The 25,283-nt window shown below is 46.2% G+C and overlaps 1 protein-coding gene across 1 annotated transcript in view; it reads right to left on the bottom strand.

Moving 5' to 3' along the window:
- Positions 1–512: 512 nt before the first annotated feature.
- Positions 513–25,283, bottom strand: part of ppp2r5eb (protein phosphatase 2, regulatory subunit B', epsilon isoform b) — a 28,343-nt gene continuing 3,572 nt past the window's right edge. The window contains 15 exon segments of the mRNA XM_030116520.1: positions 513–3,164; positions 3,347–3,448; positions 3,862–3,989; positions 4,077–4,196; positions 4,276–4,326; positions 4,415–4,468; positions 4,552–4,660; positions 4,927–4,986; positions 5,452–5,597; positions 5,683–5,778; positions 7,622–7,666; positions 7,668–7,720; positions 8,132–8,303; positions 8,305–8,333; positions 24,273–24,451. Coding sequence (XP_029972380.1) covers positions 3,065–3,164; positions 3,347–3,448; positions 3,862–3,989; positions 4,077–4,196; positions 4,276–4,326; positions 4,415–4,468; positions 4,552–4,660; positions 4,927–4,986; positions 5,452–5,597; positions 5,683–5,778; positions 7,622–7,666; positions 7,668–7,720; positions 8,132–8,303; positions 8,305–8,333; positions 24,273–24,429 — 1,422 coding nt within the window. The 5' untranslated portion in view covers positions 24,430–24,451 and the 3' untranslated portion in view covers positions 513–3,064.

Raw genomic sequence — 25,283 nt, 5'->3', positions numbered from 1 at the left:
TGGCACGATTTGTGTTTTTATATATTTCCTAATACTCGTGTTTTTTTTGTGCTAAATAAAAAAAAAAAATTAAGAATATAATCTAAAATTTGAAAAAGTGGTGAAATACTTTTAATGCAGATCTTAACCTATGTGCATTTTTAGTACAGAAAAAACTCAAAATGTATCTTCATTCTTAAAAACAAAGAAGCTATAATTATGAAACTAGAAAAATGTCAATTAAAAAATTGCTGATGAAATACATTATACAGTCAAAACTCAGTAGAAGTTAAAAGTTTAGTAACTCTGTCATTTGAAATTTTTTCTAAATTTTCATGGTGGGATAAAGCGGGTTACGGATCTTCCAAAACGTGAATTCCACTCATTCATTCGGTCTATAATAAAATATAAAATAAAAAAAATTAAAATAAATCAAATTCAGCATCTGGGCTTTATCACAAAACAGGTTTAATTTAATATCTCTTTATTTTTTAAAATAATTAAACATTTGTATTTCTCCAACCCTTTTTTTCATCTTTTTTTTTTCTCAGCTTTTAAATCATATTATATCCGGGCCGTTCTAAAGCACACATTAATTCTGCGAGGGAGGAGGGGGGAGGTTCGCTGTCCTGAACCAAAACTAGATGAAAAAAAAAAAAAAAAAAAAAAGAAAAAGAAAAAAAGACGACTCCCGAGTGGTCTGCTCCATCATGCCTTCACCTCCACCCCCCCAACCCCGCGCCCCTCCACCCTCACCCCCTCCCCCGACTAAAAAAAAACAAAAATATATATCCAATGGTCAAAAAAAAAAAACCTCATCAAAAATATCCAAAATGAGATAAAAACCAAGAGAAGAGGAGGAGGAGGAGGAGGAGGAAGGGGTGGGGGGGGGCAGGGGGGTTCAAGAGGAACACTATCATAAATACCAGGAAGTCTTGTTCCATAACACCTCTTTATATACTGGATACTCCTCCACGGCTTCCTAAGCATCAAAACAAAGGCTAAATTACTACGAGATACAAGATTATCATCAGTGTACTGCATTCAACAATGTACAGGTCTGTCTCTCTGTCGCCGTGGTAACACTGTGAAGTCCACACAGCGCCCCCGGCTGGAGAGGAGGAGGAGCAGCAGCAGGAGGGGGCGCTCGTCTTTCCACGACAGGACGAGTCGTGTTGCTCCTCTCAATCCATTTCTTTTTTTAATTCTGTGTATGTGTGTGAGTCCGCCGGACGGTACCAGTACCAGACTGGTACCACAGATACCACGGGTCTGCTGGGTGGGGCGGGGCGGGGTGTGGGGGGGTTGGGGTGGGGTGGGGAGGCCCGTGTCTACATGCGGATTCAAAACCAGAAGCTTCCAGAACCTCATCCACCCTGACAACAGTCGGAGAATCAACTGATGAAGGCTGGATTGGAGCTCACGACTCCCTCTCGTGGTGAAGCGTGGGACTGCAGGCCAGTCACCACAACTCCCTCTAGTGGAGCAGAATGGGACTGCAGGCCAGACGCCATGACTCCCCCTAGTGGAGCAGTGCAGGATTGCAGGACAGACGCAGCAACAACTAGCTCGGCATGTGCATGCTAACAAGAATTTTTCCAGATGCTGGTAGGCTTGAACTTTTATTCAATTGTGAATTAAATAATTAATACTTCGTAGAAGATTTCAGATTCAGAATATATTCGAGGCTTCAATGCAGTCACAAACAGAGACTTTAAAAAGGTGAGAAAAACGATTCAACACTTGGATTTCACTGCGGAACAGCCTCAAAAAACTTACAGCAAAGTGTGACGCGTTGGTGACATTTAGTGCTTGAAACCTCACTCCAGCTCACAAGGTCCAAAAAAACCCCAAAACATGTCTGTAAACTCAAACATGAACCGACAGACTGACGAGGATTAAAGCTAGCAGCTACAGCGCCGCCTTCAGCGCATGAAGCATGTTTCAGGGAAAACTCTTTAGTCTTATATTACTCAAACTTCACCATGTGGACATACGAACTTACAATTAGCCTTCTCGGCTAGCTTAGCAGTCAATGCTGACTTTCAGCCAGCTGCTGATGCTAATTATAATTCCTAAAACTCAAGTCTTTCCTACTCACCAATGCAATACTTGGAGGTTAATTGGAATCCCTTTTCTAGAGTTAGTTAGCTAACTAGCTTAGCTGTTGCTAACATTAATTGTTTGAGTTCAGTGAGGGTTAAATCTTTAAAACCTTATTTTTTTTTTAATTCAAACAACCCATGAGTAATTCATGCAGCTGTTTGTTCATTTCTTTAGCATTAAAAAAAAAAAAAAAAAAAAAATGGCGGGAAACGAAAGACGCCTGAAGCTAACATGCTAGTTTGAGCTCCTCTCTATGAAGACGCATGTAAACACGGAGGAGGAGGAGGAAGAGAAGGGTGATGGCGAGGCGGGGGAGGGCGGGTGGAGGCGGGGCGTCCTGGAGGTGACCACGGGGAGGGAGGGGGGATTATAATCCGTCCTGGCAGGAAAGATGGAGGCAGCGAGACGAAAAGCAAAGAGGAGAACCAGAAAACTTAAAATTACACGTGGGGCTGTACTGAGTGGGATGAAGAGTTAAAATCAATCTATCCTCTTTTTTTTTTTGTATTTTTTTTTCTTTTCTGAGAGTTCATTTCATGTCCTACAGTCCAAACTTTTTTTTGTTTAAATCCCCCTCCCACGCAAGTCATTTTCTCATTTTCTATTTTTTTCTTCCTTTTTTTTTATTATTATCATCATTTTGTTGTTTTTTTTTCTGTTTGCAATAATATCAGTTTAAGGGGAAAAAAAAGAAAAAAATTATTATTTACAGTGCTGTTGAAATAATGAAAACAGACGTGATGAATCTACTGTAAAGTAAGTCGCACAAACACAGGAGAAAAAAAAAAGAAAAAGAAACATAAGAAAGAAACAAAAAGAAAAACAGTGAAGAAACCAGCGGGCGCTCCGAGTCCATCCACAGACGACGGCCTGCTTCAGGAGCTCCGGGCAGACATGGCTGATGTGGGCGGGGTCAGGAGGGGGCGGGGGCGGGTGGAGGAGGGGGCGGGGTCGGGAGGGGAGCGCGGCGCTGTCTTCGTTAAGTGGGAATGATCCCGTCGCTCCTAAGGCCCCGCTTCAGCTCCAGGTCCTCCAGCTTCTTCCACAGCTCCTCCCGCTCCTTCTCCTTCTTCTTCTCACTGACACACAAAACAAACGCACCCAGAACAGTGAGCACCCAAGCTAGCTTCACCTGTTAGCATCTTCCACAGTCTGAGGTCACCGCACAGCTTTTCATGAGGCTAAAACAGACTTGTGTGTGTGTGTGTGTGTGTGTGTGTGTGTGTGTGTGTGTGTGTGTGTGTGTGTGTGTCTCTCTCACCGCTGGCGGTCTGACTTGTAGGTGGCTGTGAGCTCGTCGAATAAGGTACTGTTCATCTCCATGAAGGCCTTCAGCACGTTGTACACCAGCGCCACGATGGCCCTGACAGGAGGAGAGGAGTGGCTCACACAGCTGGAAAACATCTGCACACACTCCGACGGGAGCGCTCCACTCTCTCAGGGTCTCACTGATACGAACACACTCGAGTTTCCATTCATCCCAAAGAGGCTTCACTTGGTTCACTTTGTATTCTTTCCATCCATGACTCCTCCCTCACTCTCTATTTTAACACGTTATCAATACGTTTGAACAAAAACACACAAATCCAGATGACACACTACATCTGTCTGCTGGCTCGGTTATTTATTTTTTTTGCCGACTTTTCAGTTTTGATCATACTTTTATCAATCTGTGGGTCTTCGAAGCATCAGGAGGATTGAGGAAAGAGGAAGAGGAGGAGGGAGAGGAAGAACAGGAGGAAATGGAGGAGGAGGAGTGTTTGTGGAGTGACTCACGGGTTCCAGTGCTCCTTAGAAATTCTGTAGAGGTTGGCGAACATGATGGGCAGGATGACGCTGGAGTTCTCCTCGATCAGACTCATGATGTACTCGTTGTTCCAGTAGTACAGAGCTCGCTCTGCCACCTAACACACACACACGCACGCACACAGAGTTGTGGTCGGTGCTGCCTCCAGACTCCTGGGGCTGCAAACAGGAAGTGAGGCTCTCACCTGGAAATGCGGGCTGGAGACGCATCTGGAGATCTGTTTGAAGAGCGGCTCCTGGATCTTCACGAACTGCGTGGGTTCGATCACGTCCAGGATCTCCTCCAGCTCGCCCAGAAACATCACCTGCAGAGCAGCCAGGGGTCAGAGGTCAGAGCACGCCTCCGCCACGCACACAGCCCGCAGACCCAGACGGAAGCCTCACCTCTTTTTGACTGCAGGTTTTTGGCCAGAACTTCAGTAAGCCTCTGATGACCTGAGGAGGAAGGAAGAGGAAACCTTCAGTTTCAGTCGCTGAAAGCTTCTCCTCAGGACGAGAGAGACGAGCTCCAGCTGATACTCACTGGTTCTGTTAATGTTGGGTCTTTCTCTAAGAACTGTACAATGCAATACGCCAACTGTGAGGAGAGAGCAGGACAGCAGTGATCAAGCAGCTGAAGGCGGGAGCGGGAAACGTGCCATTGAGCAGAGCGAGCGTCACCTGTGCATGGAAGAGGGACAGACTCCTGACGGTGTGGAGGGGGATCAACACTTTGACCAGAAACTGTTTATGCTCCGCTTTCAGGGGCAGAGCGAAACCATTGATTATACTGCAGGAGAGACGAGAGACGGGCACAGATCAGACACGGCAGAGAGAACGGAGGCGACGTCCAATCAGGAGGGTCTCAGGACGTCTGGCTGGTTTCACTGAATATCGCATGTTCAAGGAGTTTCACTCAAGTGAATTAAAGTGAGTAGAAATGTCTGCTCCTGGTCCGCCGCCTCCCAAACGACCCTGAGGCTCTCACTTCTGGATGAATTCCTGCTCAGTCCGGGATTAAAAGCGTCTCTACAGAGAGAGTGAAGGTCCACATACCTCCCCAGGATCTCCAGCAACTCAGCCACCCCGTTGAAGTGCTCCGTCTCATAAACAAAACTGCAGCGAGGAGAGAAGAGAAGCGAGCAGGAGTCACACACACTGCTGGAGCTGGGAACCTGGATCCACTCACACACACAACACACTATTCTATTGATCTGATCAAGCTCAAAATGAGACGAGGAAAAGGAAAACTGCTTTTCTTCTGAGACAGAAGAATAAGTGAGCAAACTGCGCCAAGAAGAAAGCAGAACAGAGTTTAATCTGGGCTTCACTGATTCTGAATCTGCCGTGATCTGATCTGATTTAATGTTTCAGTCCAGTCTAAGTTGAGGTTCAGTCCAGTTTAACCTGTGGTCCAGTCTGGGTGCAGCAGAGCCTTTCTGTTCGTCTTCAGTCACGTCCCCCCCTTCAGCTGATGTTTGTTTTTGATCTAAAGTTTTCGTACGACGTGAGTCTGCTTGGATCAGAGTAGAAAGCTCTGGCTAAAACCAGCCACACACACACACACACACACACACACACTCACACACAGACTCACCGTAGAAAATATTATTGATCTGTTTTCGTATAAAAGCCCTCAGCCCCAGGAATTTGCCGTAGATTCTATGCAAGACTGTCTTCAGGTAGTCTCTCTCCCGAGGGTCCTCGCTGTCGAACAACTCCAGGAGCTGCAGGGGGAGAACAGGGGGGTCAGGTCGGGGGGGGGGGGGACAGAGTCCACGGTCTCCCTCACACCCGCCGACACACACTCACCTGTAGCACAAACTTCTGGTCTATGTACTTTTTGGCAATGCTGGGCTGGAATTCCTGGCTCTCCAGGAAGCGAATGAAGAACTCGTATACCAACTGCAGAGGGGGGGAAGCAGAAGAGGGACGGACGCCCGGTGAGAAACAGGAGACGCCGCCGAGCCACGATTCAACAGGAGCTTCTTTGATCAGCCCAGTCCTGAGGAGGTGATTTGAACCAGCGGCCACAACACATTCATTTGGTCTGTCAATCTGAATTATGCCTGAAATTCCTCTCTGTGACATCCAGGGGGCGCCATTTACAAAAACTGAATTCAGTCTAAAGATATTCATGAATTCATTCTCAGAATGGAAAAAATACAGCTTTTTCAAACGTACTTCTCATTTATTTTCCAGAACCCAGAAAGTATTTAATGCGGTTTTTAACGTCCAATTTTAAAAACATCAGAGAAGGAAAAGTTCTGGACCTCAAGCGGTCTCTGGCAGGACTCCAACAGGGCCCTACACCTCAGGTTGGACACCACTCACTTAAACACACAGTTCATTTGAATGCAAGACAACAAGCTGATCAAAAATAAAGAAAAAAAGAGATGGTTAACCCTGAGGACACTGGAACTGGGCTGGGCGGAGGGTCAAAGGTCACACAAGGCAGACACAGCAGGGGGTGGGGTAGGAGGGGTGGAACCCGGTTCAATTGATTCAGGTTAAATAAAAAAAAGAAAAGGGTTTTACCAGGAAGCTTCTCCTTGAGATTTGCATCTCATTTCTAAAGGAGTCCTGGCAGCAGGCAAGGGTGAAATCTACTGTCAGCTGGGGGTGAAACTGAACTTCACACATCATGACCTCGTGACACTTAAACTGCTTTAATTCCCTCAAACAGTTTCTGATTCACACCGATATTAAATGGATACCTTGGTCTTATTTAAGGTGGCTGTTCTGACTGTATAGAGCCACGGGAGAAAGTGCAACTTCCCTGAAACTGTTTCTGCACGTGCACAACACTGCTGGAGAAGTGGCTGCTCTGCACATGCTCAGTAGATGGACGACAACAACAATGTTTGACTCGTTAAGTTCTAGAAACAGACCATCTCGCTACAAGCAGCTCGCCTGCAGAGAAGGACGGATGTCCGTCTTATAACAAAGTCTTATCAGCTACTGCCAAAACAGACTCACACCTAAATGATCCAACTGAAAAGATTTCCTGTTTGCTTGTCTGAGATCGCTGTGTTCAATTCAATTCAATTCAGCTTTATTTATCAAGTGCCAATTACAACATTGTCGTTTCTGGGACACTTTTACAGAGCAGACCCAAACAGATCCACATGAGCAAGTGGAAGCGGACCGTGGAAAGGAAAAACTCCTTTTAACAGGAAGAAGCCTTTGCAGAACCAGGCTCAGAGGTGGCGGCTTTCTGCTATTCCGGTTGGGGTGAGGGGACAAAGAGAAGGAGATAGGACAGTTTCTTGTATCTACGTCCATACATTTCATACATAAACAGAGTACATAGGCTACAAGAGGAACACTCATCAATGACATGTAGTAACAGAATGAAATTACATGAAACGAGAGAAGGGACCAGAACTGGAGCCGGTTCCACATGGCAGGAGCCCGGGGTTAAGTAAACGCTTACACCCACTGGGTCCAGGTTTCCTCAATTAATCAATTTACTGTTTATCTGTGATCGCTGTGTTACCCTGCGATCGCCGTTTACTGTGTTTACCTGCGATGGCTGTGTTTTAAATGTGATCACTGTGTTACCTGCAATTGTTGTTTATTGTGTTTAACTGCGATCGCTGTTTACCTGCAATCGCTGTGGCGATCGCTGCGTTTACCTGCGATCGCTGCGTTTACCTGCGATCGCTGCGTTACCTGCGATCGCTGTGTTTACTTTGTTTACCTGTGATGCAGCGTTTACCTGCGATCACTGTGTTTACTGTGTTTACTGTAGGTGCGGCCAGGAGGCCTCCAGCGTAGGCTCGTCTTCCTCGGGGGTCAAACTCATTACTGTCGCTGGGCGGAAGGGTCCGGAATATGTTGTGAGAACCTGGAAGGTTAAAACAAAGACAAAACAACGCAGATAAACTCATGAAGACGTTTGAAGAAAAGCTCCAGGTCAGTGCACATGCATTTCAATTCTGCAAGTAAACAGTGAAGAACACCAACGCTTATTTAAAGAACCTTGAAAAATGTAAAGCTCAAGGTCAAATTTAGACTAAAAAGGCACAATATGCAATATGAAAAGTGTTGTGCGTTTGTTGGGATATTTAAATACCCTGATTTGTTTTATTAATAATGATTATTGGACTAAACTTGAGTTTATCAGCATCAGCAGCTGAGAGACATTCAATGACACGTCTCACTGAGCTTTGGAAAAGCTGCATTGACCTGGAACTTTTCTGTTATTCAGCTTTCTGCCTGTGACAGAAGTCACGGGGAGGATTTCAGAAGCCCGTGCTCACCATTTTGACGACCTCGGGGTAGGCCTGCTCCGTCAGGTAGCCCCGGCTGACCGTCACGTAGTCCACCAGCTCGTTGAGCGTGGAGCGCTTGTACTCCTTCATCTTGAGGTCCGACAGAGTGTCCATGAAGTCAAAGACAGTACAGCACTGCTGCAGCTTCTTCAGGAAACAGCTCCGGCTGCTCCGGCGCCGGCACGTCTGGGCGGGAGAAACAAGCGCACACAGAAACGTTAGCGTCAACAAGGACCGGATCAAACCATCACGTTTTATCAGGATATCTGTACAAGGAGTTCTGAAAAACACCCATAATGCAACAGGAGGTGTTTTTTTTTTTTTTGTTTTTTTCCACCACGATGTTTCATTTAAATTGACTCTTTTGAAATGTCGTCATTTTCAGTCAGAAATGTTTGGTTTTGTGAAAATAGAATTTCCTCAAGGACACTTCACCGAACCACGACAGACATAAGCTTGAAAGCTTCAAATTAAAGGTCATTATGGCTCAATTCACCAGTCGATCTCAAATTTAGCTCCTGAGCTACAAAGAATTTAATGTAAACGTCGAGTTAAGGATTCGGAAGGAAAGTGCAGAAGTCAATCTGCATCCAAAAAAACTTTAAACAATTTTTCTTCGCACGAAGTTGAACTTTTTCACTGCTGGAATTAAAAGTCAAACTATAAAACGCCGCTGTTCGACGATGCTACGTGATGTTAAACTCCGGGGTATGAGTGGAGTGTGAACCGCAGCTCTTGAAATAGAGAGAGAGCGACCTCCTGATGGTCCCGCTCGCCGCGCCGCCGCCATTACCTAACAGATAAGCCGCTGCGGGTCGAGCTCCATCGTCTCAATGGGTCAGATTTTCAATCCTCATCCGGTTAAACTGACTCCACCAGAACCAGGAAGGAACTTTCTGGATGGAGAGTGAAGAGACTTTTCAATTCATTCTCTATTTCACACTAACTAACCAGCATGAGGCAGAAAAAAAATAATGTTCTGAAACAGAACGAGCATCTTGGGATATTTGCACACGAATGACCTTCATCCGTTTTCACTGGATATTCAGACAATGATCAAACACTGAAGTCTTTCTGCTCTTTGAATTTACTTCTTTTTGCTGCTTGAATCACAAAAATCATCAATTATAACCCTCTTAACTAACAACACTAAAGTGTGACTCTCTGTCCATGTGACTGAGTCAAGACTTTAAAGCCAGTTTTCCGATTAAACACCAATCATACGATCAAATCTCCGGCCAGGAGAAATGATTTCACCAGGTTCAGCTGGAGAAATGCTCCAGAATGGATTTCGTTTCTGTTAAAGATTAATTAAATGTCTTATTCTGACCGCATGAAGTACAAGGTGTGTGTGTGTTGTGTGTGTGTGTGGGTGTGTGGTGTGTGGGTGGGTGTGGAGACACTCCTTGAACAGGCATGCTGGTCTTATAAGGGGCATTAAAAAAAAAAAAGGTGTGGCTTTATGAAGACAGAGGTTTTATTTGCCACAGGTACAGCAGTGTGTGGTGAAACATGCACAAACCTACACACACCAATTTGCAACCACCACTTCAGACAACTTCACAAACTCCTGATTTGCTGCAGAATTCAGTTTAAAGCTATAACCCTCTAACACCGGCCCGCATTGATAAACAACAGAAAGTGTCAGAGATCAAACCCAAAGCTGCAAAAAAAAAAAACAAAAAAAAAAAAAACAAAACAAATGAATAAGACAACATCAGGCAGGAAGAAGAAAACATTCTTCACTTAATTTCTAATGATTTCAGCCACAGTTGTCTGGAAATCTGTATTTAAATTTAATTTTTTTTTACCTGGTCAATTTCATCTTATTGCTCCTTTAATTGTCAATTATTAATCAATCATCATTATGATGATTATTCTCATCGCTGGTCATTCTGTCATTATTGAGAAGTAAAATCTTGTAGAGGTTCAGAGAAACCCACAGGAAATATGCAATAAAGATTTTATTGTACTTTTTCCATTTTTGTGGCTGACAACCAATTTATCACCTGTAATAAATACAGAAAACACATGTTTTAAGGGAGGGAAGTTAAATCAAGAAGAAATTAAACTGATTGATCGAAAAACAAAAACACAAAATCATCAGAATTGAAGAATCGCAATTAAATCGAATTAAACCTATTAAAAAAAAAAAAAAAAAACTTGGACTGAGAAAGGAGCATATCGTCCCAGCTCCAGTGTCTATAGGAGCATGTGAGCAGCCTTAAAGGAAGCTATTAATAGACAGGTAATCACACAGGACACAGTAATCCCTCCAGAGAAAGAGAGAGTTAACCAGACTGTGAATGAGTGTCTCTCAGAGACGACCGCGAACAACCCAAGAATCGCTGAAAAATCCCACAAACGTCCTGAATTTGACCCAAACATCAGTCGTAGAGACTCCCAGAGGAGGCCATCCTCACAGGAAGAACTCAAGCTGGAGAAAGAGTTTTGCTTGTATCCAATAAAATGTATATGATGACACTAAGGGAGCACTTTTTGATCTTTAGTAAAGTGAATATTAAACCACCACAGGAAAAAACCTCGAGAAAACTACCTTAAAGTGCTTAAGACATGCAGGCAAATCAACCAATCAATAATCCTGATACAAAATGACAATGAAAGAGAGGAAATAGTCCACATTTTCACCGATGTTCCAGTTTACAGACAGGTGTGAGGAACCTCTGAATGCAGCATGATTTCAAGAGGCGTTCAAGGACAGGTGAGAGTGTCAGTCAAAGCTGATTTCTAAGAGTCGGCGAGTCTGTTTTAGTTTGGTTTATTGGTAATTGGCGAGGCGTTCACTGGCGTTCTCAGCATTGGTAATACCTGATTTAACAGGTGTTTATGGACAATGAGCATTTAAAGATCAGCTTATAGCCAGTTCTGATCATCTGATGATCTCTGGTTGGGAAAAGATTTCACAACATTTCAACAACAATTTAAGTTAATTTAGGCCCACAAATTCAAAATAAGAAAAAGGACATAAAAGCTTTTTAAGACAGAAAAAAACAGGCTCCAAGTTTCTGGGGACCTTTCTTGAACCACATTTGTAATATTTTCTAATTAGTAGGGAGGGAGAGATCTCGTGTCACGAGATCTCGCGAGATCGCAATGCCGCGAGATCTCGCGAGATCGAATGCCGCGAGATTAAGTACGTTATATAAGGCAAAAACTCTTTATTAACTGGAATATTGACGGATACATTACATGGCGCACAGCCACATAAACACGTGCAAAACCCTGAATATGCTCATATTCATATTTAAAAATCCGGCGAAAAGGACATGAAATATGTTCTGCGCATGTTCTATCTGCAAGGAATCTTGGTCTTTGAGTACACAAAACTACTTGTGATACAGTTTAATTGATACGACGTAAAGAAAATGTGCGGAAACGGTCGTTCAATTCTTCTCTTTATTGAAAAAACGGTGCATCGCATCAATACACATTTTACTCGTCTTACCGGCTCACACTCTTTTTCTAACAACATGCAGAGAGAGCCTGCAGCGGCTGCAGCCCTTCTTCCTCTGTGGTGTCTGTGTAAAATAAGGTTGAACATGCAAACAGCACACCTGGTGGCATGAAGTGCAAATGCAGTCATGGCGTCGTCTGTACGCCGCGGTTTGAATGGGAATAGGGGAAACGAGGCGGCTGCCGAGGGCGCAGTGTAGAGGAGGGCGCCGTGGCCGACAAGGGGCACTCCGACCGACACTCCATGCTCCGACGCTGCATGTGAGTACCGCGCTGCCCCCGACACCGCACCCCGAACCCCACCCCCCCCCCCCCCCCCCCCCCCCCCCCCCCCCCCCCCCACCCCCCCCCCCCCCCCCCCCCCCCCCCCCCCTTGTCTCGTGTCGTCTCGATCTCGTGGACTCAATCTCGCGAGACATCTCGTCCCGTGAAATTTGTGTCTCGTCCCACCCCTACTAATTAGCATTTTAAAAATGGATGCCTGACAATCATCAACAGTTTGACCCGAATAAAAATGATTGAAAACCACTTCGGGGGTGAAAACTGAAAGATTTAAAAGTTTCACAGGCAACAGTGTCATCCAAATCATGAGAAACAGTTCCTCTGTCCAACTGCAGAGGACATTTCAAAGCTCTCAATGTAAACAGAAAGCGTCCAGAAAAGCTGAATCTCTTTTGAAAGTCGACGCCGTCTCTCTTAGTAGCCGTATCACTGAGGGCTTTTCTGACTCCCACCATCCATCTTTATGCAGAAATCCATTTAGCTGCTGCTAATGTGATCTTTCTTTAATCCGCCAGCCTCTGCGGACGCTGGGTGAAATTCAGGAGCGGTTCGCTGCTCGCTGATCCACTCAGTCGGCCTCGATTTGGAGGATTATGGCGACGATATGACAGCGGCAGCAGCCGGGGGAAACGCAGAGTTCACCGGGAAAACAGCGGCAGGCAGGTCTGCTCTTTTGTTGTTATCCGGATTAACCAGCAAATGACACTTTGCATGATGGAGGCATGAAAGGGTGACGGAGAGGGAAACCGACGGGCTTACAGGAAGGTGGAAGACGGCTCTGTGAATCAATTAGTCACTATGATCATTGTTAACTTTTTACTGGTTTTGAAAACTACAATGTGAATCGAGAAACTGCAAAATGAACAACACAGCAACACGACCGCAGCTGCTACACACCAGGAAAAGGTACAATATGACAGCAGAAGCCCCAACAGCCTGTAAAAACCTCAACACATCTGTAAAAGCTTCTATTTTTTATTCGTTAAGCAGGGTTTCCACTGATATTTTTTGCAATTCTCATCCTTACTTGACAGTTACAATCCTCCACAGTAGTGGAGAAACTTGTCTGCTCCTGTTTTAAAACCCACGGCGGCCTTTGACCTGTCTTCTGGTAAATAAATAAATGAATGAATGAATGAATGAGAGCAGCGGAGGCAGACCGGGCGGCGGCACTATAAAAGCACTGCTGTTTACAAACTCTCTTCATATCAACGTGACTATTCTGAGACCCTTTACGAGTGCAGCTCCGATCGGTGGAAACACTGATGCTTCGGCAGCCTCACCCTGATTTTCACCCCCTCCTCCTCCTCCTCCTCCTGTCCTGCTTCTCAGATTTGGAGGAGCCTGATCTGGACTCCCTTGGCAGAGGAAGAGAGAAGCCACGGCTGCTTAATTAATGGTGGAAAATAGCTTAACGATTCGCAGCACGAGAGCCCGCACGGTCGGATGTCTCACCGCAGGAGCTCCTATAAGTTAAGCTAATTACATAACGGCATCAGCCCATCGGGTCAAAATCAAGCAGATTATGTACGTCCACAACACATTTCAGAGAGCAGCTTGCAAGATCTGGATCTTTAATCATTCATGTGAATATTTTTTTTTTTCCAGTGCGCTCAATGCAAAAAGAGGAAAACAGCTAAATCAGGTTTAAGCTCATTAAGACGAATCCAAACTCAGAGTAAACAGTCACCGCGGGACACACGCTGGTTGAATTTACGGGCAAAACAAAAGGTTCTTTCAGAGCGAAGCGCTTGCTTTTCGCACTGATCGATAACATGAGAGAAACTGGAGCTTAATGAAACCAAAGGGGAGTGACTGTTCCAGGCTCACAGCCCTGAATATGTGAGTGTGTCCTTGCAGTGAGCCCAGTGGAGGCCAAACAGCTCCGGCATGGCCTGTGGATGAACCCAGCGGCTCCCCGCGTCCACGCTGCGGACCGACAAAGTAGGGCGCCGAGGCGTGACATGAATTTATATGGGAAAAAACTGTTATTTCAGAACAGCCGCGGCTTTGGATACTGAGAACCGGAGCGGGAGTGAAGGAGTTTAAAGCCTCCTGCAGAGGAATCATCGGGAAACAGAGATACATTCACACAACGATCACAGCTTATTCTGGGGTTTTGGGCTAACTAAATCTACAATAATGCAAAAAAAGAGCCGCAGCTCACAAAAATCTGAACTTCCTTAAAGAACTGTAGCAATAGTATCCCAGAGTGTGAATGAAAGCTGCCAGTTTAATTGAAAACCGGTTTTGTTCCCCGGCGTGTCTCACTATTCTTAAACCGAGTCGTCTTGAGTGAAGCGCAGGTTAAAGTGGGAACACAGCTCGAGGAAGGTGTAAGAAGAGCAGGCGACACACTCTTTAAGAAGAGGCCAAAACACACACACACACACTCAGTCAGAAGGGGAAAGCCCCTCAGCCTTGAAATGCGTGTGAATGTGTGTGACGGGGCGAGAGAGCTTCAATTACAGCAGGAGAGGGAGCAGGTTGGACAGATGGAATCAGCAGGTGACTGAAGGTTAATTTGGAGGATACCGTGTGTGTGTGTGTGTTGTGTGTGTGTGTGTGTTGCACAGAGCAGTCAGGTGGATGTACAGACGGGTGATCGATGTGACCTGCGACCTTTGATCTCTACATTAACACTGTTCAGGTTGATCAAGGCTCCACTTCCTGTTTGAGCCACACTGGAGAACCAATCAGTGAGAGAAGACGCTGCATGTCGCCTTCAGATTACCATCACCAGGTACTGGATACTACAGCATGAACTTAAGCAGACAGGAGAACGTTCAGACTCTCAAACGAAGCACAGCTTCACCTGCAGTCAAGTTCCAGACTGCTTTGAGGATTCAGTTCCTCACTGGACCCGACTTCTGCGTCAGACAGACGGGCGGCTGAGAAGGTTTAAACGCAGCGCCTGGAAGCTTCCTGTGGGCCGTGAGTTACCCAGCAGCCCCTGCTGTAAACGGCGGGCCCCGTCGGGGCAGAGGTTACGTAAAGGATTACAGTGACGGGGCAGATGATAAACGCTGACTGTTGGAACATCTGCCGCTCTGCGCTCGGCCCTCGGACCGGGAGGCGGCGGCCGTCCTCAGCCGGACACGTGTTGATCTGCCGGCTGAACGGCCAGCGACACAGGCTCACGGGCAACACGGAATGACGGTTTCATATCGATCAGCACAGATTATAAAATCAACTGTTCTCTTACTTTAATGCACACATTCTGCTGTGGTGTTCTGGTATTACTGTGAGATTACAAAGGCACAGAGGTCAGGAAATCAGGCTGTGCAGAACAAACAGAACACCCACATTCCACAATAGGACTTCCCGTCGCCACTACGTATAGATCCTGACTGGTTCCCGGCTTTGTTTACACGACCAATGACTTCTTTATAAAGTAGGATCGATATTTTCATGAGGTATAAAGGTAAAACGAACTAGTTGGTAAAATTCACTGTGATCTTTTCCCCTCGGTGTGTCCTGTGTTAATCATGGTCACATGGCTGGATTACCGTAGCGCCACAGCAGGGAGTGGAGGAAGATGCTCTACAGCCTGGATTTCAGAGGAGGAACATGCTCGATAATATAGATCTTACCTCTTCTTGGCAGAAAAATAAACAATGACTAATCATTTTGGTAACTATAGCCAAGTTACTCATTACTGTACTCAGTAACAGACTATTTACAGGAACAGTTACTTCCAACCTACTTTATTAAAAACAGAAATAACTAAATGAAAATTGGGTTATGCCTGAAACTTGTTTAATTCTCCTTCGAGCTGCTTACTGCTCAGTCGTTCACAAACAGCTGCATTTAGTTTGTTCAGTACATTTCATTTAGTGCATTTGTGCCTCGCTGCACATGAACATGTCTGTGCGTCGGGACTGGACGCTCCTGCAGACTGACGCCGTCACGTGGACACTGGGTCCGGGATCAACGCTCGCCGTACGCGGCGATATCCTCCCGGCGCAGGTAGCGCCCAGCAGCAGTTGTGCAACGGAAAAACTCCAACATATAAATATATTCATGACCCAGATACGACCTCCGTGTTCTCGGGTCTCATGTAAGCGTCCCTGCAAGGCGCCAGGCTGCTGTCAATCATTCACACCCAGCGGCAGCGGTTCTGGGTAAACTTTGCTCCGGAGGCCTCCACACTTTCACTCCGCTGTTCAGCAAGCAAGGCGTCCCAGCAGCAGCTCAGACACGGAGGGATTCCCCTCCACAAGCTCGTTTCTCGCATTCAATTCAATACTTCCTCTGATCAGCGGCTCAGGATCGACTCGTTTCTGGTGTACATGCAAACAGAAAGACGCTGAAAGACAAGGTTCCTAATCCTGATAGTTCTGCTTTAGGTGAGCGATGAACAGACAACAGCCGCTAACTCTGCACCCGAGCAACATAAACCACTTTTATTTATAACTGCACAACAGAGCGTGACATGAAGGGAGGAAATAGACGCTGCAGCGATAGTAAATACAGCACCGAGTGCGAGTTAATCTACAACAAACACACGTCAGCGCTGCTCTGTGAAGCCTCACCTCGGCCTGGACGGCAACAACAGGCGACTTCTTCAAGGAGGAAATGAAATGGATGATCATCACGGACTGGTTAGGCATTATTTAATGCATAAGACACTCGGTTTTTGTGCTAAGTCCTTGTCTCTACAAATTTTGCGGCTCAAATGGTAATTTTTACAATAGTGCAAAAGAACACTGAAAAAACAATCATAATATTTATCAGTGCTGTTATTACGAGAGCTGGGAAACTAATCAATGTCGTTGCTTCAATGATTATCTTGAAAACAGGAGCAGTAGCTTCCACTGACTGATTATTCAGACATGAAATTAAACTAAGAGACTCTAATTTCGTTATCATGACTGTTGATCCTGCAGACTCTTGTGTTTCGTCGCGCTAAACAGGTGTCGGTTAGAGACGGGGCGATCGGCTCGGAGAGGTTCAGACCTCTCAGAGGGGACGATTCCACACAAAGACGGCGTTCAGCAGCACAGGTGAGCGTCCCGGGACGCATAGCAGGAATTCCTGCAGCTGTCGGACCAACAAAACACAGCCGCGACCTGTCCTGTGCTGCCGCTTTACCCAGCAGCCCCTGCAGTTTCATCCCAACAGCGCAGGAGGAAGATGCTCTGTGATGGCGCTTTAAAAACAAAAAAAAAAAAAACAAACAGATTGATAAACCCGTGACAAGAAAAACAACACAAACTACCACTATTCAAGCATGCTAAACCTCATCGCAGCTACTGCTAATACTCAGGATTAACAGTGAAATGCTAACAGTGAGCAGGAAAGAGACCAAAACCGTCCAGTCTACAAGAAAAGTCAACAGTCAACTGAGTTACTAAATTCAGAATGCCATTAAAACAAGACCAGTGAATTTTGAGTAACTCATTACTGCGTAAAACCATCAGATCTGTCTCAACCTCTTCCAGCCCAGAGGCAGCTACAGTCATGAACTGTTTTCATGATAATCCCACTCCTGGATGACAGGATCCAAGATTAAACTCAACAACCACAGGAAAATATCGCTGAGCCGCTAATGGAAAATCAAAACGCTGTATTCGGAGTGCGTTTGTTTGCAGACCACACAACAGGAGTAAATGGAAGCTGAGAAGGTCCAAACTATTCGCCGCTCACACCTGTTGTGCTATGAAGCGACGCGCCCGTCCGGCAGGAATCATGAGAAGAAAATGTTCTCCTTCACCCGGCGGAGAACTTTCCATTCTCCCGTCGACCCGTGAAAACACTCGTCTTCTGTTACCGTTCCCAGTCCATTTTAGGTCCACCGCCGCATCTGCCTGCCACATACACACACACACCCACACACATACACACGAGCTGGCGGCAGCCACGGGCCCTGACAGCACGGGCTAACTTTAACACACCACGCTCCTCCTCCTCACTACCACACAGCAGTTCACACACACACACACACACACAGGCAGTCACTCACTTAATGGGGTTTCCTGTGCCTGTGGGCCCGACAGCAGGAGCGGGGGAGCTGGACGCGGTGGCCGTGCGGGCCGATGGGACGGACATGTGGACGCGGACGGAGCGGCTCGGCGGACCCACGCTCGTCTCGTGGCCTGTTTCTAGCGAGTGAGGCTGGAAACATGTAAAGAGACACCTCGAGGATCGGGTTTCTCCTGAGGGGAGGGAAGACGAGGCGGCGTGTCGGGGGGGCTTCATTGGCCAAACGGAGCGGAGGAAGCCGCACAGGGAGCCAGGGGCGGGCCGCGCAGCATTGTACCTTCTTTCTTTCTATTTTCTGCTCCCGTCACTCTCTTTTTAAAGCGAGCGGCTGCCCGGGGAGGTCAGACAGCCGCCACAGAGCCCGGGACGCCGCTTCTTCCACGCACACGAGCCTGTCCACGCGTTTGTCTACATTTCTGCTCCAGCTTGTGCAGCAGGAGGGGGCTGCCTGAAGAGAACACCTCCACACACCCTCCTCCTGCTCACCCTGTTAGCATTAGCACCACCCAAAGCTGTAGTCTTACCTGCTGAAGTTTCACTATTGATCCTGAATCAACTCAGTCCTCCTGACAATCAAACATGTTCATTCAGCATCGGGCTGCATCTGCAGGAGCCACACCTGACAGCTGCAGGATTCAAACCTTCAACCTCACACATTACTGGAACACCGTGACTCTCGGGGCCAATTAATCTTTAAATGAGGAACACAGTTACAGTTTATCGAGATCAGTCTGAAAAAACATGAAAGAAGTCCTGCCAGAAAATATCAAACAGGAATTACATTAAAATCATCACAAGATTAACACTAAGAAATGGATTTATGAAAAATTTAGACAAGAAGCTGCAACAAATCAGCTAACATCCAGATATGGAGCATCTTCCTTCACCAACAGCTCCCAGCTCGATATGGAAATTGCAGTTTGCACACAGCATGCAGCTCTTTGGTTGTCAATGGATCAAAGCTGAACTGAATGAGTGTATCAAGCACAGTGACGCCTGAAGCAACTGGTTGATTATTCTCAGGAAAAAGTCAAAGTTCTGTCAATCTGTGGAACAACAGTGTTCAGACTCTTCCTTTGAATTCCTGAAGCTCAGAGCTTCAACAAGTGGAAGCAGATCTCCCGCGTGGTCGTCGCAGCAGGCAGGATCAAACTGCCCACATTGAGTCACCTTTAACCCCAGCCCCTCATGCTGGTGTATCCCCCGTAGATGTGTTCGGATCTGATGACAGCAGGAGCCTGGTTTTTATCCGAGCAGGTTGATCGTGGGAACTCCTCGCAGCATGTGCCACCTGTTTCCTCGTCTTCCTCTAAACGTCGAGGAGGGAGCTGCACAGCAGCCTCTGGATTTATGTAATCCAGCGCGCCTTAGCGACAGGCCCTGCTCGTCATCTGCGGCTGAGGTCTGACCTGCGACTGTGACTAACCCGCGAGGAGGAGGAGGAGGAAGAGGCGATTTGTGCATCCTAATGATGTGCTTTTGCAGCCTGCCAAAGAATACAGCCGTCCAGATGAACGCCCACCTCCCCTGCTGCTGCCGCTGCTGTGCACCTCGGGGCACGAAGTTATGGAAATCCAAGACAAAACATTGCTCAGTTAAAAATAATGAGAAAAAAATAGATTCAACAATTAAACACTAATAAACAGAACAGGAAAGAGAAAACGAAACCTTGTGGCTGTGTCTAAACTATTTCTATAAAAGAAAAAAGGCACTGGAGGTTTTCCTCTCTGTCTCTGTCTGTTACATAATCCTTTTAAAAACAACACATAGTGCATTATGCACAGCAGGATAACAGGAAATATAATTCCAAATCAAACGCAGGCATGCCCAAGGACAAATACCATCCCCGAACAATGCAAAAATCTAGAATAACTGTACTGAAAGGACCTGGATTGTGTGGAGAAAGACAGAATCCTGCCTGTAAAGACCTCCACAGGAAACATCTGATAAACTCGCAGAATGAGCATCAAAACAAAGCAAGAACGGTCAACTACAGTCGCTGCGGAGTCTTAATCCCGTAAACACACAGCGCACAAATCTCTGACCTGGTTCTGTGAACGCTGTGTGAAAAGCCCTCCCAGAAGGCCCGGGCCCCGGGGTCTCCTCAGAGACCGCCACATCGCCGTTACGTAACGGCCAGGTCAGAGGGAGACGCCTGTCGGCTGAAGGCTGCGATTGTGCAGCCGAGCTGAAGGCCACACATGCCTCTCTCGGGGTTTCTGTTTTCTCTTCTTCCACCCGGAGAGGCGGTGTGTGTGTGTGTGTGTGTGTGGTTCAGCACGCGCTCCACGCCGAGCCCCCGGCTTAAAGTTCACAGCAAACCAGTGCAAGAGCGCGGCGTGATCCTTCACTTTCTGCGGCGCCGTTTGTGTGGACATATATGGGAGCGCGGGGAGTCTGGGAGTCTTGTGACCGGCCGTAAGCGCCGCTCGGTCCAAATCCTGGGAAATGAACGAGGCTCTCCAGGCGGGGCGGCGCTTCGTTCCCTTCTTACACACTAGTTTTTACTACAGCGCTACACACAAACACACACACAGCTCATGGAGAATCATACACACGTGACCTTCAGTGACCTCTGCAACCTTTCAGCTCGTCATGGTGAATCCCACGTCTCAGAGCTGGAATCCTCGAATTCACCTCGTCCCAAAGAAATGTGAAAAACACAAACTGAAGCATTTTGTTTTCAATCAAATGAATGGTATGTTCACTTCCATTAATGCAGAAGTTGATCAAAACACTTCACGCCGTTCGCAGCATTTAAGCAACGCCATCCCAATAGAAATCCAGCTGTTCAATTCAGGCCAGTTTACATTTCTCTGGAGATGAAATACCAAGATCTCCAGCCTTTGTTATGTTGACAATTTAATCTGGAAGACAGACCAGATGAGGGCTCTTTACTTCCTCAGCTCTCTGAAGGTTTCTGAAAATTATATACAGAACAATTTTCACCCTTTTATTATCATCTAAAAAAACAAACAAACAAACAAGCGTACCGGCTTTATTCTCAATAAGACACTCCTGGATAAAATGGTTTAAAAAAAAAGCTAAAAACTTCGAATAAATAAAGGCAAAAAGAAAAAACTAAGCTCCCAAAATGTCAGAAACAAAATCAGCAGAATCAGTTAAGGTTGGCTACAAGAGGTGAAACAGCTGAATTAATTCTAAACTGTAGTCAGGAAACTTCAGGAATGCTGTATCGGTTTAAGTGTTCATAAGGTTGCATCCTTTCCCAAAACTAAGCATCTCTGTTTTCACTTGAAAGGGCTGCGGTGTAGACGGGGCCTGATCAGCTCTGAGACAGTCAGAGTGTCTGTTCAGCCCCTCTGGGGGCTGATCCGGGGGTCCGGGGTAAAGCAGCGCCGCGGCGTGTCCCTGTTGAATCACGGCGCAGACGGCAGCAGGTAGCAGCTGGCGGTGAAGTCTGTTCTCGCCGAGCGAGCTTCTAATTGAGGAGCGGACGGCCCCCGCCGAGAGCCGGAGCCCCGGCCGAGCCGCAGACTGCGAGCGAGCGAGGAGACGTGCCAACGTGAAGCACCGACACGGCTCCCGTCTCCGAGCCACAAGTGACGGGTGTGAAAGATACACCGAAATAAACATGGACCACACACAGCGAGAAATACTGCGAGCCACTTCACTAAACAGCCGTTCTTGCACATGCTCAGTAGACGGACAATAAGAACGTTTTCCTCCAATGTCATGACTGCCGCTCCACATTCTTCTGGGACTTGGTGGTTTTTCAGCGTTTCTGCCATCTCCATGGAAACGGACATCGTTCTCTACAATCTCACCGTGTAAATGCAAAACTTCCCTGAAACAACCCCCTTTGCGTGAAACGTTGTGGGACTGGGTCCTGAGACAGAAGATCAGGTGAGTGAGCAGCTGCTGCAGTGTGAGGAGCAGCGACGGATCAGCGAAGACCAAAGTGAGACGCAAGACATGGAAAAGAAAGTGAGTTTAAGCTACAGTGTACAAATCTACCAAAAAGGCTAAATGTTCCACAACAGTCTCATTCTAGTGTGTTTCCATGCAAATCTGTACAAAAGCAGCTGTTGATCGACTCTTTCACACAGCGAAGACACTTTCTCTCCTGAGATCTGTTACAAAACTTGAAATCAATGAAGGAAAAACACAAAAAAAGGCTACAATGAAACTTTCAGTCAGAAGGAAATCAGCTGAGTTTGAAGGAAGAGGGAGGGACTGGATGAGCCTGGCTCCAGCGTTATGTACATTTCTCTCATTGTTTTCATCACAAAGGAAAGAATGAGGCCAGGAGAGATACGTAGGATCTGGGTTTGTTTCATCACAAAGAAGAACAAAGTGCAGATGCAGTTTAACGTTTCCTCTCTACACCATGAAGCCACTGTCCCCCTCCATCCTTCCTCCCGATACCTGCCAGTCATGAACCTTGTCACTGCATTGTATTTGTAATGTATTTTGACCGAACAATGAAAATATAAAAGTTCCTCACTCAGTTTAGTAAACACTGAGAGTCCACAAGCTCAGGAATCTGAGCGTTCGCAGTTTTTCTCCAGGTATTAAAGGAGAACGCAGTACATTGATTTGCATCAGTATTTTTTTTTGCTTAGATCACTAAATTAGATTTGATCATGTGTTTAGAATTGTACAGCAGTAACATTTAAATTTAAACATTTTCTTTGATGTGGTGCAGAGCATGTGTGACAAAAACGATGTTTCAAAAAACACAATAACTATTACTATAAATGTCTCCACATCAGGCTAATTTTCATGAAACCTTTGGCGCAAAATAGAGTGAAATGTAAAAAAACCCTCTGTAACTGTTGCACTCTGCATGTTTTTAAAACCTCCCCCTGACAGCATGGCTTCGAGTCTCGTTTGAGAGCATCGACACGTGGCTTCTATGGCAGCATCACAAATATTTAAAAAATAAATCAATATTTTTGTTTCAGACAGGGACCCCGAGTGCTGCTGCTGCTCTACATGTTTCACGGATCAGTGTTTCTGCAGCGCTGCCCTCATGGACATGCTGAACCGTGCAGGATGGACCGAACTCCTCTGACCGTTGGATATTCGTGACTGGAACCTCTGGGCTGAGGGCTGGGGGGGGGGGGGGGGGGGGGGCACAGGTGTCGTTCGGGGTTGTTTTGTTGTGGCAGACAGGTGGAGGAGGAGGAGGAGGAGGAGTTCTCCAGGTTTCTGTCTGGCAGCATTCCTGCAGCCACCATCGAACCACAGCAGCATTGATGCAGGTGAAGCGTGAAGCGCCGCCTCGCGAAGGATTACCACGCTCAACTTTACACTCAACAAGGCTTCAAACTCACCTGAAGGCTGAAAACTAAAAAAATGAAATTTTCTTGTTGGGTTTTAATGTCTTTCTAATCTTGAAAACTTGGACCAGCAGTAACTCAAGCTTCTCCTTACATTTAGGCAAAATTGAAATTTCGGTATGTTTTTTTTGATAATTTTCAGCAATAAAAAACCTATTTGAGTTTCCATCAATGTGGAAGGCATACATTCAGTTTCGATTTTGAAAGAGAACTTTTGCAATCTTTATTTTTTTAATGATTTAAGCACAAGAGAAAACTGCAAACTGTCAATGAAGAACATGTATGTAAGCCATTTTCAGCCATAACTTGTTATCATGATCACTTTATAGCAACCACTGTAGCGCCACGACATCATGAGAGAGACGGTACTGAAAGAAACCACTGAAGAGGCCTCATACAGCTCAATTTCATCTGGAACGGGTCAGGCCGGTAAAATACTCCATAAGCTTTAAATTTCAACTTTTAATGTTAGCAGAGGCGATGAAAATGTCAATATTTTCACAAAACCAAACAACTGGGACTGAAAGTGACTACAATCCCAACATGAAGCCAAATTTAATTAAATTTTCTGGTGCAAAATACAGTGAATTGTCAAAAAAAAAAAAAAAAACTGTTGCATTGTGGGTGTTTTATCAGACTCCCCTTGAGAGCATGGGTTTGAGGGTAATGCTAGCCCATGGCAGCATGTGTTTGCTACTCTGAAGAAATCTGCTGCTGCTTGATTTCCTTGAATTTTTAGAGTTTGCCTGGTGGTTTGATGGACCGGATTGGAGCCTCCTGCAGGTCGGTTTTGGCCCACAGGCCTTATGTTTAACACCCCTGCTTTAAAAGGTGCCTTGTGGTATTTGACACTTTACAACATATCATTAATAAATGACCACGACACACATTGGACTCCAAATTTACGAGCCGCGGCTCGGCTCCTGTTTATCTTCCCTGGATAAGGAGACCTCTGCTCATTGTGACGCCGACACAATGAGAGCCGGCGCTGCAGGGGGACTTCGTGTTTGCATTAGGCCGTAATCAGCCGTCCACACACACCCTCACACCCTCACACACACACACACTTCCTTCTTACCCTTGAGCAGTGGCAAGGGCGTGAGCTCGATGGGTTTGCCCTGAGAGCGGAACTGGGACGAACTCTGCGACCGCTTCTGCTTGGCCTTCCTGACAGACTTCCGGGAAAATCCGTCCACTTTGTCCACAGATGGAGACGTGGTGGCTGCCGAGGACATAGCCCTGCTGGGGGGGAGGGAGAGGGGCAGGAGGTTAAGGAGGTTCAGGTTCACTCAGGATGAATGCACATTTGCAGATAATTAAAAGCTTCTATCAGAAAAACCACGTGTTTGATTCAACATTTGGTTTTGATTGGTAATATGCCAGATTTAAAGCACAGAAAGCAGCATAATTAGAAAGTCATGCAGCACATTATTTCTGGTTTATTTGTGAGGGAGCGCATGCAGCTGATGAAAACCAAAAAGGGGAAAAAAAAAAAAAAACATCTTCTGTTTATTTCTATCACTCGGAGGTCCTCTGGTGTTTTACTGGCCTCACAACAAACCAAGACCGGCCGCTTCCCAGCATGGGACACAATTTAATCCTCAGCCGAGGCCTGCCTACCTGCAGATGCACCGTCACAATGTGTCTGCCACATACACACACACACCAAAACCCAGCATCGCCCACAACAATGGTTCTGGAGCCGAAACAGTGGGAGGAAACGGAGGAAACGTCCACAGCTGTGTGTTCGCTACTGATTACACACCACTTAAAGAAAGAGGGAGAAAAAAAAAAAGCCTCAACGAATGTGCTTTTATGGGCCGTTACGTCATTCACTCACACAGACACACAAGAATTTCAACTTTTCTGATACACAGCCTTGAGGGAAGATTTAATTTGCGCCGTGAGAAGCTCCTGAAGTGTGTGTGTGTTGAAAACAACGGGCCTTCAGCATTAGCAGGGAACATGAATGTACATTTGCAGCGGACCGTCTGCCAGCAGCCTTGAAGCATCCCGTTGTTTTTCACACACGCAAACATGGGAAGCAGTGAGCTGATAAACCTGTGACGGCTTTTATATGAAAACATAT

The sequence above is a fragment of the Salarias fasciatus genome, chromosome 19 (assembly GCF_902148845.1).
Source record: "Salarias fasciatus chromosome 19, fSalaFa1.1, whole genome shotgun sequence".
Lineage (NCBI taxonomy): Eukaryota > Metazoa > Chordata > Actinopteri > Blenniiformes > Blenniidae > Salarias > Salarias fasciatus.
The sequence above is the reverse complement of the archived record's forward strand: the minus strand, read 5'-3'. Positions and strand labels throughout refer to the sequence as shown.